This window comes from Onychomys torridus, chromosome 1 (genome assembly GCF_903995425.1).
Source record: "Onychomys torridus chromosome 1, mOncTor1.1, whole genome shotgun sequence".
In the NCBI taxonomy this organism is placed as follows: domain Eukaryota; kingdom Metazoa; phylum Chordata; class Mammalia; order Rodentia; family Cricetidae; genus Onychomys; species Onychomys torridus.
Window position 1 is genome coordinate 76,102,855 of NC_050443.1, and position 18,767 is coordinate 76,121,621.

The window sequence follows — 18,767 nt, forward strand, 5'->3', positions numbered from 1 at the left end:
CACCTCACATCACCCTGTCCTTCCAGGATGGATTCATTGTTAATTTCCTCCTAGCTGCTTGTGCAAGCTTATGGTGCAAATCTTGGCATCTGCTTTTTAAAGGGAGTAAACTTTGGTATTTAAATTCTTGCTTTTTTTTAAATAAGTGCCCTGCCTCTGCCGCCCTTGACAGTATTGAAATATCCCTAAGCATTTAAAGATAATAATACATAGTACACACGGGTTTGAGGGCAGCTTTGAGTCACCTTCAATCAAAGTAAGACTATGCACTTGAGTACTTATTGAGAAATGAGTGCATGCTCTATTGTTTTAGTTTAGTTTTCTTTCTGTCATCTCTATTTTCTATATGAAAGTTTTAAGACTTTGGATATTTGTTAAGATTTAGGGACTATTACATACATATGTAAGAAGTTGTATTCAAGGCATTCATTTGTTATTCAGCACACATTTGATACCATCTGTGTTCAAGATGCTGTGTTAAATATTGCAAAGGATATGAAGATATAGTTGAGGTTCTGGCCTGTAAACTGCTAAGTTGGCAGGAAGTAATGAAGGAAGGAGCATGCTTTTTATTCATCCTTGATATTTATTTTACACTATTTGTTTGTATCTTTTTCCTGTTTGGTCACAGTGTCCCAGCTGAATTCAAAATTGTATTTGATCTCCACAATTCTAGAGCATCCGGGGATGGTCTCCAGTTTAGGATGGATCAGTCTGGGATTTTTCCCAGTGATAAGCATTCAACAGAAATATGACTTTGGTTTTGCGTTGATAGGAATTAATCCTAAAGCCCTGAACATGCTAAACGGAAGCACTCTACTACTGAACCCTCAGCCTGGAAACTGTATTCTGAGGTTTAACCTTTTTCTGGGCTAATAATATGTGGTAGGAATGTTTTGTTGGGTGGTAGCAAGCAAGCCACAGTCAGCCCCATGCTCCTTGATACACCAACACTTCAGTGTGGTGTGTTGCTAAGTTATGATGTTCAATGGGTTAGATATATGAAATGCATTTTTTGTTTTGTTTTGTTTTTTGTTTTTCATTTTTCGAGACAGGGTTTATCTGTGTAGTTTTGGTGCCTGTCCTGGATCTCGCTTTGTAGACCAGGCTGGCCCCGAACTCACAGAGATCCACCTGGCTCTGCCTCCCACGTGCTGGGATTAAAGGCATGCACCAACCACTGCCTGGCTAAATGCATTTTTCGATATGTTCAATTGAGGGATTTATCAGGATGCAATCCCACTGTATGTCCAGAAGCATCTATGGTTTGTCTCTGAAAAGATAATGAAGATTAAGGCATGAATTAGAGGCTATGCCATACTCAAAGTTGGTCAGAAAATGAGGTGAAACTGTTTTATATATACAGTTGAGGTCACAGTGTTACCGTTATAGGTAATAGAGAAACTCTGGCAAAATTAGATCAGTGATGACTGAGAAGATAGAAAAAGCTTCAGGGTCTAAAACGATGGCCTATCACTTAAGAGTCTTTAGTCATCTTGCAGAAGACCCGGGTTCAGTTTCAGTACCTTCATGGTAGCTCACAGCTGCCTGTAATGCCAGCTCCCTTTTCTGACCTGTGGTTTTCTGCATTCAGATAGTATATGTACAATTCACACACACACACACACACACACACACACACAAACGAAAAGTAAATCTTAAAGGAAGTTCTCAAATGAATATGTGACTTGACTGTGCCTCAGGAAGGTGTTCCAGGGAAAAGGAATAGTGTGAGAAGACTTAGCGAATTGAGTAGGGGCTTTTATTAAACTCCAAGTAAACACACGAGAAGGTGCCTATTGATGAATATCAGAGGATAAAGATGGATAGCTTTAAGAATGAGGAAAAAGAACAGGTGTGTGTGTGTGTGTGTGTGTGTGTGTTTTAAAATGTTTCATTGTGACTAGGAAGATAGCTCAGGCGGAGAGTTCTTGTTTAGCAAACACAAAGTCCTGGGCTCAGTCCGTACTGAGGCAGAAGGATCATTTTAAAGTCATCCTCGCTGTATAGCAAGTTTGAGGACGGACTGAGGTATGTGAGATTCTGTCTCTAAAGCAAAGTCGGAGCTTTTTTTTGAGACATGTTTCACATATCATTAAGTTTACTCACTTAAAAATAGTTTCATTGTTTTTGGTGTCTTAGCTGAGTTTTCCAGTCAATTACTGCGTTTTAGTCTGAGGGCGTTTTTATCACCCTAAAAACAAATCCAGAATTCATTAGCAGCCTTTCCCCATTCCTGCTTGTAGCTCCCACTAATCTACTTTGTGTAGATTTGCTTCTCCCAGAATATTTCATGTCCATGGTTTCACAAAATGTAGTGTCTCCTTATTTGTTGTAGTATTTGAGGTTCATCCTCAATGATGGTACATGTTGTAGCGTGTATCAGTACTTCAGGTTTTATATCCAGCACATATTCTAGTGTGTGGGTATCCCTACATTATGTTTATCCGTCTATCATTTGATGAATGTTTCTGTTATTTTCTACTTCATGAGTAGTATGAGTAATACTAAAGAGAAGATCAGTGCAAATTTTTTGTGTGGATGAACATTTTATATCTTTCAGATTTGGTAACTTTCTGTTCAGCATTTCAAAACCCATCACAGATTTTTCCAAGGTGGCTGTTCAGAGGGCTCCGGTTTCACTACATCCTTACCTACATGTGCTGTTTTCAGTCTCTTTGGTTATAGTTCTGCTGTGTGAAGTGCTAGCTCATTGTGGGTTTAATTTGCACCGTCTCAGTTACTAAGGATGGTGAGAGGCTTTTCCCACATGTATTGAATATTTGTATATAGACCACTTTGAAATCGTATTTGTTTGTCATTTTGTAGTCAGTTGGGTTGTAGGACTTCTTTTACATATTCTAGAGGTGTGAGATTGTCTACCCCGCTCCCTTCTCCTGCCCCAGTGTGAAGACCTTACTGTACCCTCAGGGGCACAGCCTGAACACGCCCTCATTAACCAGACTTGGCCCTTGCTAATTTGGGCAGGATTCTCTTTGTTTACCTCTTCCCCTGACCGCAGGCTCATTGCTTTATTGTTTTCAGCCAAGTCATGGGCCATAAATTGCATCACAAAACGACTCAATCAAATTCAGGCTCCTATATGGGGCTCATTCTCACGGTCAGCATGTAAACTTGTTCTGACCTCAGAAGGCCTGTTCCCAGCCAGCTTCCCCAGTGTCTTTCCAGCACACTAATAAATTTGCAGTTTAGCCTTATGCTCAGTGAATCTGCCACTCTCCTGTTGCCTGTTTCTGCAGCCACCGCCCTTTTGGAGAGCACTCTTCTGCGTGAACTTTGCCATAGACTATTGCACATCACTGCCTTTGGGGACAGATCTGGACTGGTGCTTTATGGCCTGCTTCTCTGCAGAGACAAGATCTTGGAGCCAGGGTTCTAGTGCTAGAGGCAGAGACAAAGATGACTCTGAGTAACTTCCTCATTTTGCAACTGAGTTCTGAGGGGAACAGCAGCTCCAGGTGTCCTGGGTTTGCCTCACCTGGCCTGGAGTCCACATTCCACCTGGGAGGGACCTACCTAAGGGAAAACAGGCATTTGGTTTTGGATGTATCAGTCTAGGTCAGTGGTTCTCAACCTGTGGATCATGGGGTCACATATCAGATATTTAGATTATGATTTATAATGGTAGCAAAATTACAGTTATAAAGTAGCAGTGAAGTAATTTTATGGTCGGGGGTCACCACAACATGAGGAAGTGTATTAAAGGGTCTCAGCACTAGGAAGGTTGGGAACCTCTGGTCTAGTTAGACTAGTTTCTGCCATTCTAAGCTGTGAGGAGGGGTGAACAGGAGTGATTTCTAATGCAAACACTATAGGCTCCTCTGTTCATACTAATTTATGGTAGATTTTTTAAATAGATCTTTCTTTGTTTGCTACACATTCTTGGAACTGTTTCTAGAGAGACCTTAATGCTTCTTTTCTCTTTCTTTCTCTCTTCTTTCTTTCTTTCTTTTCTTCTTTCTTCTTTCTTTCCTTCCTTTCTTTCTTTCAAATAATTTTTACCAGTTTCACTGAGGAATGGGTCAAAAGAGCACCCCACAATCACTTAAGAACTAAGGGAAAGAAAAGAGTTACCACTTTCCTGCTATATTGATCCTCAGTTTCTCGCTTATAGAAGGTGAATAGTGTCATATTTACAGCTATAAGAACTAACTAAATGGCACACAGGAAAACTTAATCAAAAAGTAGCATAAGCAGGCTGACAGTAGCATTCTGCTTTCCCAAGTGCTGCACTTTCTAGAGTAAAAAGATGTCATTGATCACTGGAAATTTTGGTGGCTATAAAATGTCATGATTACATTTTTATGCCCTATCTCATTTGAGTTCTGCTTGATTTTTTTTTTTAATGGATATGGGTAGTTTGCCTGCATGCATGTATGTCTGTGCAGCATTTGCATGCCTGGTGCCCAAGGATGTCAGAAGAGGACATCAGATCCCCTGAAATGGAGTTACAGATGGTTGTAAGCTGCCATGTGGGTTCTGAGAATTGAACCTGTGGCCTCTGGGCCATCTCTCTAGGACTGTTTGGCGCTTTTACTTTTTAATTACTCTTAACCTATTTTCTTTTAAATTTTATAGATGCCAAGTGAGCTAACCCCGGTCAGCCCTCTTTTGGAGGAAAGCCTAGCATTAGACTTCCCTTCCCTGACTTGTATTCAGTTGCTTTGGCTTACTTGAACATCAGTTCTTGACAAATGTATTGGGCAGTTTTGTTCTCCCTCTAGATTATGTAATTCCATAAGGAAGAACAGCTTCCTGTACCTGGGACATTGAAGTACTTTTGTTGATCCGTGTTTTCTAGTGGTGACTTTTAACTTTTTTTTTTTTTTTTTTTGAGCTGAGCATTGAACCCAGGGCCTTGTGCTTGCTAGGCAAGCGCTCTACCACTGAGCTAAATCCCCAACCCCGACTTTAACTTTTAGAACATACATGTAGAAGATAGCTGTTTCTGTTATGGAGGTCTTTTTTCCCAGGTGTGTGTATGCACACTACTTTGTGCATGCAAGTGCCCTTGGAGTCCAGAAGAGCACACTAGATCTGCTGGAACTAGAGTTAGAGGTGGTGGTGAGCCACCCTGTATGTGTGCTGGGGACTGAACACGAGTCTTCGGCAGGAGCAGGAAACACTCTAAATCACTAACCCATTGCTTCACCCAAGGAGTTCCTGTTTTTGTGGGGGGACAAAACTTGACCCTAGGACAGATCTAGCAAGATAGACTCACAAGAAAGGTTACTCCAGACATAAACCTACTCTCCTGTATTTGAAATTTGATCCTATACATGTGTGTAGATACTTTACTCTCATTCTGACCAAAGCACATAAGAAAACGTTTTTTAATGTGTAATGTTTTAGGACACAGTTTCATGTATCCTGGGCTAGACTTAAACAAACTATAGCTGAAGATGACCCTAAATTCTTGATCCTCCTGCCTCCATATCCCGAGTGCTAGGCTTGCCAATATTTGCCACTTGGCCTGGCATAGAAGCCAATTTTAAGAAAAGGAAGCATTTATTTTAGTCCATAGTTTCAGAGACTTCACTTCATCATTCTCGGCCCCACTGGTCCTGAGCCCTTGGAGGAGCAGAACATCCTAGGGGTGGGAGCATGTGGCAGGGACTACTCACCTCATAATAGGGAGGAAGGAACCAGGTATAAGCTTCAAAGACATACCCTCTCCCAGTGACTCCTCTACCTAATTTTCACTTTCTAAAATTCGTACCATCTCCTATAATATGCCTACCTCCCAGATCCCTGATTCTCCGTCCCTCAAAGGGGTCTAGCATTTCGACATTGGGAAATGACATCATCTACAGAGCTCATACTTAAGAACCACACAGTGGAAAAAGACAATGATGTTGATTATAAGTATTTCTTTTGTGCTAAGTCAGAGGGATTCTGTACTCATACAAGGGGAGGTATGGGTGTAGTGGATAGCCATCCCAGCATTGGCCTGGAAGTTCCAACCTCCATTGAGGCTTCAGTAATGACCACGCCCACAAGGCGGGGCAGAGGAGGGAGCGGAAGACCGAGGAGCAGGAGGAGGTGGCTCTCTTGGTTCCAGGAGGCCGGACACTGGAGGTGGACCGAGCAGAGTTCTCCAGAGAACACCGCTGGACTACCCTATACCTTTGCCAGACCCTGCAACCTACCCCTTCATTTGTAAGTTACCCCACAAAATAAACCTCCCTTTTAACTACATGGAGTGGCCTTAATAATTTCACCAATATCTCGTGCCCCACGTTGGGCGCCATTTGTAGTTAGAATTTTCCTGCCTGGCCCAGTCAGGACAAATCTCTCTTACCCGCCAGTCCTACAGTCGCTCAGACCCAACCAAGAAAGCACACAGAAACTTATATTGTTTATAAACTGTATGGCCGTAGCAGGCTGCTTGTTATCTACCTTTTCTATCTTAAATTAACCCATTTCTGTTAATCTATACTTTGCCACATGGCGTGTGGCTTACCAGTGTCTTTACATGTTGCTTCTCATGGCGGTGGCTGGCGGTGTCTCTCCAGCCTTCTACTTCCCAGAATTCTCTTCTCTCTTGTCCCGCCTATACTTCCTGCCTGGCTACTGGCCAATCAGAACTTTATTTACACAGAGCGATATCCACAGCATATGGGTTTTTTATTTCTCTGTTTACTACCCAAATGAACACTGTTTTCAATGCACTATATCTATTTCCTTCATTTATCAGTAGTTCTTCTGCTCTTTCTAAGAATCTACCTTATCCTTTAAGGCTGCTTACTGTTCCAGAGTATTATCACGTGCACTTTAGTACATGTAGTTATTACTTACTGATGGACTTTCAGTTGTCTCCACTCTTCTACAGTACAGTTTCAGTGAGTAGTTCTGTATTCTAGTTATTTTGTTCAAGTGACTAGAGCTATAGCACACTGTGTTAGCTCCTTTTGTGATGCTGCTGTTAGAAAACATCCTGACAAAGAGCCGCCTAAGGAGGAAAGGCTTTGCTTTAGCGTCCATTTCCAGTGGGATAGAGTCCATCCTCACGGAGAAGGCGTGGCATGGTGGCAGGCTCAGGAAGCTGGATGGTCATATTTTCATCTGCACACAGGAAGCGGGGAAGGGCTAAGTTGGGGGTGAGGTTGTGAACCCCCAAAGCTCGCCCTCCTCTGCTGTACTGCCTCCAGTCAGGCTACATCTCCTAAGGTTCCCTAACCTTCCCAAACAGCACCTGGGGATGAAGTATTCAAATAAGCCTATGAAGGACTACTCTTATTCAAATCGCTGAACTTACAGTAATTACATGTGGAAAGAAGACTTGGACCTTGTATTGTGATTGACAATTCACTGTTATTTGTTTCTGCTAGTAACATGTGAAGATAATCTGTGGGTGAGTTGTTGGTTTAGGTTCTAACAAATCAGCTGTTAAGAGTATGGAACCGGGCTGGAGAGATGGCTCAGCCGTTAAAGGCTAGGCTCACAACCAAAAATAGAAGAGTATGGAACCAAATTTTAATTTTTTAAAAATTTAATTTGGTATGATTTTAGTTTAATTTTAAAGAACTTTTAAAAAATGAATTTTTTAAAAAAGAAAGCAATAGCAGATTGAGAAGTACATTCAGTACTGCTCCGGTTAGTGTAATATTCAGTGTGACAATCCACAGCCTATGTTTTGTTGTTTAACATTGTGTTAGGTTTCAAACCTAGGACAAATGGCTGAGGTGCCAGACACTGGCCACCAGGTCCTTCCTACCTCCCTCAGTCCCTACCTGTTACAGGGTACCTAGCATGCCCCACCCCTACCCTCAACTTCTCCAGGCTGAGGGGATGGGCTGCCCTTCCCTATATAATCCAACCATTTTGGTTATCTGGTCTTTTTGGTCTACCCTTTACCCTCCTTGCCTTTTGGTCTGGCTCTCCCATCTCTGGCCCCACCACCCCCACATGGCTCAGGGTCATATGGACTCTGGACTCTCCCAGATGTCCCTGCCTCTGGCTGTGCTCTCCCACACATCTGTAATAGAATGGACTTTCTCCTCCACCATACCTAGTAGCAGTCATGTCCTTTCCCTTCATTTGATTTTTTCATTCACATTGTTTCTCCCCTTTAAAAAAAGGAAAAAAACTTTTATTTATTTATTTATTTATTTATTTATTTATTTATTTATTTTAGTTTTTTGAGACAGGGTTTCTCTGTGTAGCTTTGCGCCTTTCCTGGGTCTCACTCTGTAGACCAGGCTGGCCTCAAACTCACAGAGATCCTCCTGCCTCTGCTTCCCAAGTGCTGGGATTAAAGGCGTGTGCCACCACCGCCCGGCCAGAAAAAAACTTTTTTTAGTTCACTTTTTTTGGGGGGCCTAGCCTCACCATCTGATTTCAAGGGTTACAGGCCCTTGTTTCTTTTACTTTTCTTGTTCTTTCTCAGATGCTCAGCGGGAAAGCAGACAGTTTACAAACAATCGGAACTCACAACTTCCTTTCCTGTACAAATTGTTGCCAGGATGGAACCTTTCTCAGGGCTACGCATGGGTGTTCTGGAGGGCAAATAGACCCTCATTTTAAGGAAGATTATTTTTACTTAGAAGTTCACATTTGTAGCAATTAAAAAACATAGACTGACAGTGGACATCCTGGGAGTGGTAAGGTAGTGAAGAGTCTTGTTAATAATGTGCCCAGCAAAGTGAAATGCAGTTCATTGCTGCTCCTGTTTCCCTGGGTTTCTTTTTGATTTCTACAGTGCACTCTAAGGACTTGTCAGGACAATTTCTTATATATATATGTATGTATATATATATAGAGAGAGAGACAGAGAGAGAATTTTATTTTAATTTTATTTCATTTTACATACTAACCACAGTTCCCCTTCTCTTCTCTCCTCTCACTCTCAAAACTGGTTGTGTGTGACATTTGACCTCAACACAAATTTTTAAGCATGGCTAAGTCATGGCTAGCTTGGATCTTTTGATTCTTTGTTATATCTGTATCATGGAGATTTTGCCTTCTCAGAAGCCCTCAGTTGGAATACACACACACACACACACACACACACGCACACGCACACGCACACGCACGCACACACACGCACGAGTGTGGAGTGTGCAGATGGGTAGTATTTTCCCATTGCCTTCCAGGTTTCTGCGGCATGCTTCTTATTTACCCCTTTTATTCTCAACTTTTCCATCCTGGGATTATGAGTAAACAGAAGTGAGGGTGAGTCCAGAGAGTAGAGGACGGACGGATGGGGAATGCAGAGGAAATGAGATGGCATGTGAGAGCTGGGGAGGCTGTGGAGGTTAAGTAAACTCTCCACCATCGACTGTTCTTTTCCAGGGCCAGCTCGCTGCTGCTTGGCTCCTTGCTGCACAGTTTACATGGAGACAGCTGACTTGTGTGGGTTTTTCTAGTTCGTTCCCTTGAGACTGAAGCTACTCGGCTATATTTGTTCTGCTGTGAGAACTGATAACTGGGAGGCAATTCAAAATATTTGTTTAATATTTTCTTGGAAATCCTTAAAGAAGCAGAGGGTTTTACACCTTGATTAAAAATTAGAAAAGGAAAACAAAACACTGGTTCTACTTATTTTAAAATGTTCGGTGATTGTTGGTTTTCTGTCTCTTTGTACACTATTTTTTCAGCTTCTAGTGTCAGAATAACCTCTCAAAGTTTTGTCTTGTTTTGTCTTTCCTGTTGTGTGTGATAAAGGTCAAGTTAAGTTGTATTACTCTAATAACTTTTATATGACCAAGAAAAGTTGGTTGGGTCACTGAGTGGCGTGGCAAGGACTTTAAAAAACTATTTGTTGTGTTAATTTCATATATTTTTGCCCGAAGGTCTTGTCCAAATAAAATCTTACACTGAGACTCAATCTATAAAATTGATTAAAAAGTGGTAGGTATTAATTAACATGTCTGAATCTCACGGTTGATCATTCATGTGAGTAAATGACATTAGTAACCTGGAAGATGGAGGAGAAAGTATCCCTTATAGAATACTTTGAACTTGATATAGGACTAGCTGTTCCTACAGATTGATAATTTTTCTTCTAGGAAATATTATCATAGTCCAGTAGGAAGGTCTTGAGGCATCTCCTATGACAGTTGCCCACTTCTGGTCCCTCCTGAAGGACCTGCCTGATTCTCTTCTTAAGCCAGTCTTTCCTGAAATACACTTGTGGCTTGTCTGCTATCTTTGGTTTCTTGTTGTTCACGTTTTTGTTTTTATCAGAGTTCCATGTAAGAAAATAGACCATGACTATTACTCCCCACTAATGAAGGCCTTTCGTTGTTGGGATCCATGTTTTCAGGTGTGTGTGTCACTGGGGTGGGCTTTGAGGTTTCAAAAACCCACAGCACTTCTGGTTAGCTTGTCCATTGGCATGTTTGCATGCGTCTCCCTCCCCTACTTCCTGTGGCCCAGATGGAAGCGCTCAGCTACCGTTCCAGTGCTAATCCTTCTGCCAGGCTTCCCTACATGATGGTTATGGGCTCTCACCCACTGAAACAGTGAGCCCAGGTTAAATGCCTTCTTTTGAAAGTTGCCTTGGTCATGGTGTCTTAGCACAGCAATAGAACAGTAAGACATGTCTCTTGTAGTTCAAGCTATCTTAACACTCACTCAGTAGCCAAAATTGGCCTTACACTCCTATTTCTTAGCTTCCTTAGCTGGAATTATAGACATGAGCTACCATACCCAGCCTGTTACAGTCTCAGAGGACTACCATTGGACACACAGTCCTTTGTCGACTAAAACATGATTATCAGGTAAGTGGCTTAGTTGAAACAACCAGTATGAAGCCTTTTCAGATTGCCTTCTTTTAATTGTAGAAGTAGTTTAAGGTTCATCCCAGTCTCTCCTGGGATTGACAGTTCCTTTCTTTTGAGCACTGAATAGTATTCCATCCGCTGAGTGTACCGCAGGTTATGCACCTTCTGAAAGATGTCTTAGTTGCTTCCTGATTTTTGCAGCTATGATTAATGCTGCTGTAAGCATTCCCATACAGTTTTCTTTTTAACATGGACGTTAAGTTTTCAGCGCTTTTGGATAAATACAAAGGGACACACAATCACTGATTCATCCTGAGAAATGTTTGTTTTGTAAGAAACTAAGTGTGTTACAAAGTAGCTGTGCCGTTTTGCCTTCCCATTAATAGTAGATGAGAGGTCTGCTGTTTCCCATCTCCTCCAGCATTCAGTGTTGTCAGCTTTCTGGATTTTGACCTTTGTACTAGGTATGTGATGATCTTGATGCGCTTTTCAGGGTGCTGGGCCAGCATCCTGCTGTGAGTCATTTTCTGTGGATCACGCGGTTCATCCACTCCCACCCTGGGCTATTAAAATGGACAACAGTATTTTCAGCAGTCTGTGACCCAGAATTCCTTAGTATACTTGAAGAAGCAAAAGCTTGGGGAGAGGTTTAAGTTCTTTTGAGACAACAGCATCCAGACATGCTCGCTTTCAAGCAATTCTGCTTAAGGTTTTTGGTTTGTTTTTGTTTTTGTTTTTTAATATTTATTTATTTCTTATGTGTGTGCCTGTACTTGCAGGAGTCATTTCTCTGACTTTGTGGGTTCCAGGGATTGAGCTCAGGCTGTCACACTTGGCAGCCAATGTTTTTATATGCAGAGCATCTCACTGCAACCCAATCCCCAGCCCTAAATTGAAAATTCTGTATTAAGTACATTTCGGTTGATTGAGTTAGCCCATAAAATTAAAAATAAATGGGTTCCTTGGGGACCTTGTTGCTCTCTCACCACTGTATCTGGCATTTAGTCTAGTACCTAGCACAGCCTGTCATAAATGCTCGTTCAGTAGAAACACGAATTGAAGTGGGGCCCGATACTGTGCAATAGTACCTATAATTGAAGTGCTACACAAGCCTAGTTTTCAGTGGCAAGAACATGAAAGAAAACCTCCATGAGGAATACAGTGATTAAAAATGCTTGAGTAACTAAACATTAAAACAAAGTATAAAATTCCTAAATAACAATAGTATGGAGGGGATTCGGAGATGACTCTTATAGAGGACCCAGATTCAGTTCCCAGAACCACATAATGGCTTACCATCATCCATAACTCCAGTTTCAAGAGACTCAATCCCTTTTTTGGCCTCCAAGAGCACCAGGCACACACACACACACACACACACACACACACTTCACATATATACGTTCAGGCAATCTAGATAGACCAGGACCTAGGGTAAAACCAAAAACTACTGGTCTTAAAAACAAACAACGCCTAATGACACTCTGCTATACTCATAGATCAGTGCTCAGCCATCATCAGCAGAGACGCTTCCTCCTGCAGCATCTGGGAACAAATACAGAGATCCACAGCCAGAAAGTACATAGAAAGAATGTATGACCTTGGAACAATCAGCCCTAAATGGGTTGTCTTCATCAAATCCTTCTTGGCTCAGGGAACCCTGAAGAGGAGGAGTCAGAAAGAGTATATAAGAGCCAGAGGGGATGGAGGACAGACACCGAGAACCAAGGTCCTTTAAATCCACACAAGCAGAGCTCATATGAAGAGACCGCGGCAGCATACATAAGGCCTCTACAGGTCTGCAGCAGTTCCTGAAGCATACCGTGGCCATGGTTCTCAACCTGTGGGGTCGCGATCCCTAAGGGGCTGCTGGCCCTTTTATATCCTTGTCTTACAAATCTGACCTCTGAAGCCAGCAGGAAAAGCTTCATTCAGACGTTTAAAGTGCTCTTGTGACTAGGTTTGATGTGCTCAGATAAACTATGTGTCTTTAAGCTGTTTGATATGGAACTTTAATTGAACTTATAAAATCAGTTTACATCAGTAACTGGATTGATACTTGAAAATAGCCAGGATCTGGGAATCATGGGGTCATGTCTTAGAGTTCTTTCTGCCTGCCACACTGAATTTTCACCTGTACTTGATACAACTTTTTGAAATATAACTTTATTTTTAACAATCTTGTGTTTGTCAAGTGTTGTTAGCATGCCTTTTTGTAATTTGCTGTTTTTAATTTCTTGATCAGTTAGTTTGAAAACTTCTTCACATATATCTTAGTCATTTAACCATGCTTTCTGTGAATCTACTTTCCTATTTAGGGAATAGATTATTTTCTTTCTTGTTTTCTTGGCAGGAGATACTTTATATATTCTGTCCATTAATCACTTACTAATTTTAAAGATTTATTTTTATTTTTCATTAATGTGTATGTGTGTAGATCTGTGTGAATATATGCCATGTGTATACCTGGTGTCCACAGAGACCAGAAGAGGGCATTGGATCCCCCTCTACCGCTAGCACTTTCTGATTTTACATGCTGCAAAATACTTTTTCTTAATCCAACATTTCTCTGTTAGCTTTATTTATCATTGCTTTATTGAGTAAAATTTCTTAACTTTGATATTCATAGATTCATCTATCAGTATTTTAGTTACTAGTAACAGAGTTGTTTAGAATTATAAATTTAAAATTGCAATCCTAAGCCTTAAATTCATCACCCTGGGGCAGTAGTTTTTGAACTTGTGAGATTCAGAATTACTTTTTTTTTTTCCACTCTTGAGACCAGGTTTTGCTTTATTTCCCAGGTCCTCTAAACTCATGGGTACAAGCCATCCTCTTGCCTCAGCCTTGAGTAGCTGGAAACAGATGAGTGCTACTGCACCTTGTAAATGATTACATGAGTTCATTTTCCATATAGTTCCTCATGTTGTGGTGACCCCAACCACAAAATTATTTTTGTTGCTACTTTATAACTGTAATTTTGCTATTGTTATGAATCATAACAGAAGTATCTATTCTGTTTTCCTATGGTCTTAAGCAACCTTTCTAAGGGGTCACAACCCACAGGTTGGGAAACACTGTTCCAGAGGCTACTCCCTTGAAAAAATTAGGTCTTAATTGTAGGTCAAAGTTAAAGAGGTCATGTGAATTGCCACATTTAATGTTTTTAATCCATAAAACATCTCTTGCTTTTGTTTACCCTTAACCAGAATTACTTTTTAGGGAAAATTGATGAACAAGTCCTATGTCCTATGGTTATTGTGTTTTGAAATTACATGATAAGCTCCTGTGCTGTTAGAATGCCTACATAGGTATGCTCTATTTTAGGTATATGCAATCCTTTTATTTTAGTGAGAAGGAATAGTCCTTACATAGGCTTAACTGTAATATTGTTTTTAGCTATGGGTCATGGTGGTTATAATAAGCAACCATAATGCATAATAGCTTTTCGTGGCTTGTGTTTTTTATTTACAGCCTTCAAGCAAAACAAAGGTACCCGAGGAGAATTTCTTCAATGTTCCTGCTTTCTTAACTGTCTCGGGACAGCTTCACCTAGAAGTGATGTCAGGGTACAAAATTTTACTTTTTTTTTCTTGTGTATGCTGATTGTGATTTGTGGCCAAAGGAAAAAGTGTGCTCAAACTTAAGAGCTGAAATTATTCTATCATTATACACCAAAAGTAGATTTAATGGACAATTTGAAAAATGTCCAAGTGAGGGGCTAGAGAGAGTACAATGGTTAAAAATACTTGTTGCTTTTTTTTTGGGGGGGGGGGTTGTTGTAGTTTCGTTTTGTTTTGTTTTGTTTCGAGACAGGGTTTCTCTGTGTAGTTTTGTTGCCTGTCCAGGATCTCGCCCTGTATACCTGGCTGGCCTGGAACTCACAGAGATCCGCCTGACTCTGCCTCTCGAGTGCTGGGATTAAAGGCGTGCGCCACCACCGCCCAGCTACTTGTTGCTCTTGAAGAGGACCTGGATTTGGTTCCCACCACCCACATTGTGACTCACAACTGTGTGTAAGCCAAGTTCCAGGGGATCAGACATCCTCTTCTGACCTCTGAGGGTACCAAGCAGGCACATAGTACATCAACACACAAGCAGGCAAAACACTCATACATATAAAGTAAATACATCTAAAAAGAAAAGAAAAAAAGGAAACATCCAAGTGTTTTCCAAGTAAAATCACATTCATCTAGACTTCTGTTTTTAGTAAAAGAAGTTTAACAGTAAAAATCAAAGTTGTAATCTTTTATTACTAATTATTCTTGCTTAAATCCCAACCATGTAATCAAAATTTCAATATAAATGACCATATGCATGGAAGTAATGGCTGCTCACAGTTCATGCCTAAGCCAGATACTACCTCATTTCACTTGAAAAAAAAAAAGTATGCTGGGCAGTAGTGGTGCCCGCCTTTAATCCCAGCACTCAGGAGGCAGAGGCAGGAGGATCTCTATGAGTTTGAGGCCAGCCTGGTCTTCAGAGCAAGTTCCAGGATAGGATCCAAAGCTATACAGAGAAACCCTGTCTCAAAAACCAAAACAAAAAAGTAGGAAATATTTTTGCTCAGTAATTAGTTTGTGTGTGTGTGCATGCCTGCGTGTCTGTGTCCAGAAGAGGACATTGGATCCCATAGAACTGGAGTTGCAGGCAGTTGTGAGCTGCCCCTGGGAACTGAACTCAGGTCCTCTGTAAGAGCAGCAAGCACTCCCACTCTGGGAACTGAACTCAGGTCCTCTGTAAGAGCAGCTCTCTCTCTAAACCACTGGCAGTTGATTTTTAAAAAGAAAATTAGCATATGGCACTGTGGATCCACTAGCAAGACTTTTAAGTTAAATTGAGTACATTTCTAGCACTGTCAGACCTTTGAAAAGTCTGTATATTCCTAGGGCCCAGCTTCCTACTTCCTTTTCTTAAGGAAAATATTGGACAGCAGACTCTAGAGTTCCTCCTTAGTCTCTTGTTCTGTGATGCAGAAACTAATTTCTTTCTTTCTTTCTTTCTTTTTTTTTTTGTGTGTGTGTTTTGCTTTTTTGAGACAGGGTTTCTTTGTGTATTTCTGACGGTTCTGGAACTCACTCCGTAGAACACTCTGGCCTTGAACTCACAAATTCCCTTGCCTGTACCCAAATGCTGGGATTAAAGGCATGTGCCACTACCTCCTAGCCATAGATAGTTTTAACAACTGGCCAATTAAGAATTCTATATTAGCCAGGCAGTGTTGGCACATTCCTTTAATCCCAACACTTGGGAGGCAGAGCCAGGTGGATTTCTGTGAGTTCGAGGTCAGCCTGGTCTATAGAGAGAGATCCAGGACAGGCACCAAAACTACACAGAGAAACCCTATCTCGGAAAACAAAAAAAAAAAAAGAAAAAGAAAAAGAAAAAGAATTCTATATTAATTACAAACTGCTTGGTGTCCTACAGACCGATAAACCCTAACTTCTGGTATTATTTCTTATAACTGAAAAATTATGTTACTGTAGAGGACAAAAATGTACATATTGGTTTGTAATTCCATGTAATATAGGGTACTTCTTTCACAGTAAAGAAATAATAGAGCAAGGGCATTCTTCAGTGATAATCTTTGTATTGGTCTTTATTCCCATATTGCTTTGAAAAGACACTCTTTTTAAAAGCTGTTTACCTTTTACCTTACATCCAATGAATAGATTAACTTTATAAGTAATCTTGTAGGCTAGGCACATGCCTGTAACCCCAGCATTTAGAAGATGGAGAGAGGGCCAGTAGTTCAAGGTCAGCCTTACCCATATGCAAGTTTGTGGCCTCAAAACAAACCAAACGGTACTAATTGTTTTAAGCTATACTGGGAGAAACAAGGAATCGCCTCTGCAAGGATCGTGTATGGGATATGTTTACCAAACATTTATTTCTGTATTATAAGACCTCTATTGTAGTGCCTCTTTCTCAGTATAGTGGTCTGTAAAATATAATGTCCAATGAAACGATGAAGGGTTAATTGGTGGAATATTAGATCTTAAATTTATAATACGTGTGTCTAATAATGTCATGCAAATGTTCCTAATTTAATATGCATAGTTCTAGAATATACAGTACATCATGTTTCATGATTTACTCTAATCAGAAATTCTTAGTATTCTTTCTCTTAGCTTTGTACTATGCTTAATTTTATTTAAAAGACTGTTAAAAGGCGTAAATGTAGTTAAATTTAGAAGGCTAACATTTTCCAAAGAACCCCTTGAGTCTAATGGATTTATGACTCTGTTTTCAAGGGTTTTCGTTTTAAATAGATACTGTTTTGGATTTCTTTGTGGATATATAGACAAGTTATAAATGCACTGCAGTTTCCACCTACCCCCTGCCATTCCCCCAAATCTTCCATGACTGTGATGCATTTGTCAAAACCAAGAACACAGTGTTAGTGAATAATGGACAGTTAAGCAGAGTCCAGGCTTTATTTGGATTTTACTAGTTTCTCTATTAATATCTTCTTTTTCCAGAATTCAGTTCAAGATATCTGCAATGTAGTTGTCTTGTTCCCAAGTCTCTTCTTGGCTGTTTCCCAGTCTTTGTTTGTGTGACCTGTAGAATGTAACCTGACCTCAGTTCGTCCAATGTTTTTCTCCAGATTAGACCTGGGTCATGCAGGTTTTGGGAAAGAATAGCACAAAGGTGAAGTGCTATTCTCGTGACATCCTCTGAGGGAGTGTGTGTCGTCTATGTGGTGATGTTGACGACACTGTTAGGTAGAGTAGTGGTTGTCAGATCTCTCCCCTGAAACTGGGCTGCGTTCCCCTTTCGCCACTCTGTTCTTTATAAGGCAATCACCAAGTCTGCCCTCACTTGGGTGGGGACTTGGGGTGTAGGAAATGGAATTAACCACAGCTCCTTTGGGGAGGGGATATCTGAAATTCTATATGGGAAGTTTGTTCACTTTTATTTAGTCCGTCATTTGCATCAGGATGGACTCAGGTACATCTCTCTTATTGACTTACTTGATTCTGTTTTATCTAAATAATTACATAAATGACTTTAATTATGGAAAACACAGTCTGTTACAGGTTGAGTCTTCTGTGCCTTTTATGTGTCTCCTGTCCTGTGAGTGCTTTCCTATCATTTGATACTATAGGATGTCTTAGGTTCTTTCCTTTTGTTTTTAGGTTTACCGTTTTTTTATCATTGTCCCTCCCTTTGATAAATCTGCATTGACACATCCTTATCACCTGAAGTCTATAGTTCACTGGAGAGTTCATTCTTAGTGTTGACGTTTTGTGCCTTTTGACACAGGTACCCACCATTATAGTATACAGAATAGCTGCCCTGCTGTGAAAATTCTCCTATTATTCTGCTTTGTGTCTCTATAGTTTTCTCTTTTCTATAACTCAGTGTACTTGGAGTCATGCAATATGGAACCTTTTCAGAGTGGCTTCTTTTAGTTAATAACATGCATTGAAGGTTCCTCTGTGTCTTTTCATTACTTGGTATCTCACTTCTGTTTACTGTTGAACCATATTCTGTTGTTCATATATAATAGTGTTTATCTGTTCACCCACTCAAGGACAGCCTTTGATTGTTTCCAAGACTGGGCACTTTTCCCAGGCTTTCTTCCCTCACTCACATGCTTAAAATACATGTTTTGAATGGCAACTTTTACATTTTTATTATTGTCTATGTGTGTGCATGATAGAGGAGTAAAGGTCAGAATGCCACTTTGTGGAGTCATTTCTCTCTGGCCAACTTTGTGTGGGTTCTAGAGGTCGAGCTCAGTTAACGAGGCTTGAACAGCAAGCCCCTTCACCTGCTGAACAATCTTGCCAGCCTTTGGGTGGTGGTCTTTATCTCTTGCCTTTAGCCTTTCTTCTTTTAAGATTTTAAGAAATAGTGTTTAATATCTTTATAATCAAAGAAAAATCTGTTTCCATTTTGAGGGAGAAATCAACTTAGGTTTTTGCACTGATTTCATTCAACTTTGATGAATCTGTTTGTGATAAGTATGAGCCATCCTTGGGTTATTTCAGCAAGTCTTACCCTGAGCTC

The 18,767-nt window shown here is 40.6% G+C and overlaps 1 protein-coding gene across 1 annotated transcript in view; it reads left to right on the forward strand.

Moving 5' to 3' along the window:
* Nars2 (asparaginyl-tRNA synthetase 2, mitochondrial) overlaps window positions 1-18,767 on the forward strand; it is a 95,151-nt gene that overhangs the window by 20,444 nt on the left and 55,940 nt on the right. The window contains 1 exon segment of the mRNA XM_036174792.1: window positions 14,223-14,317. Coding sequence (XP_036030685.1) covers window positions 14,223-14,317 — 95 coding nt within the window.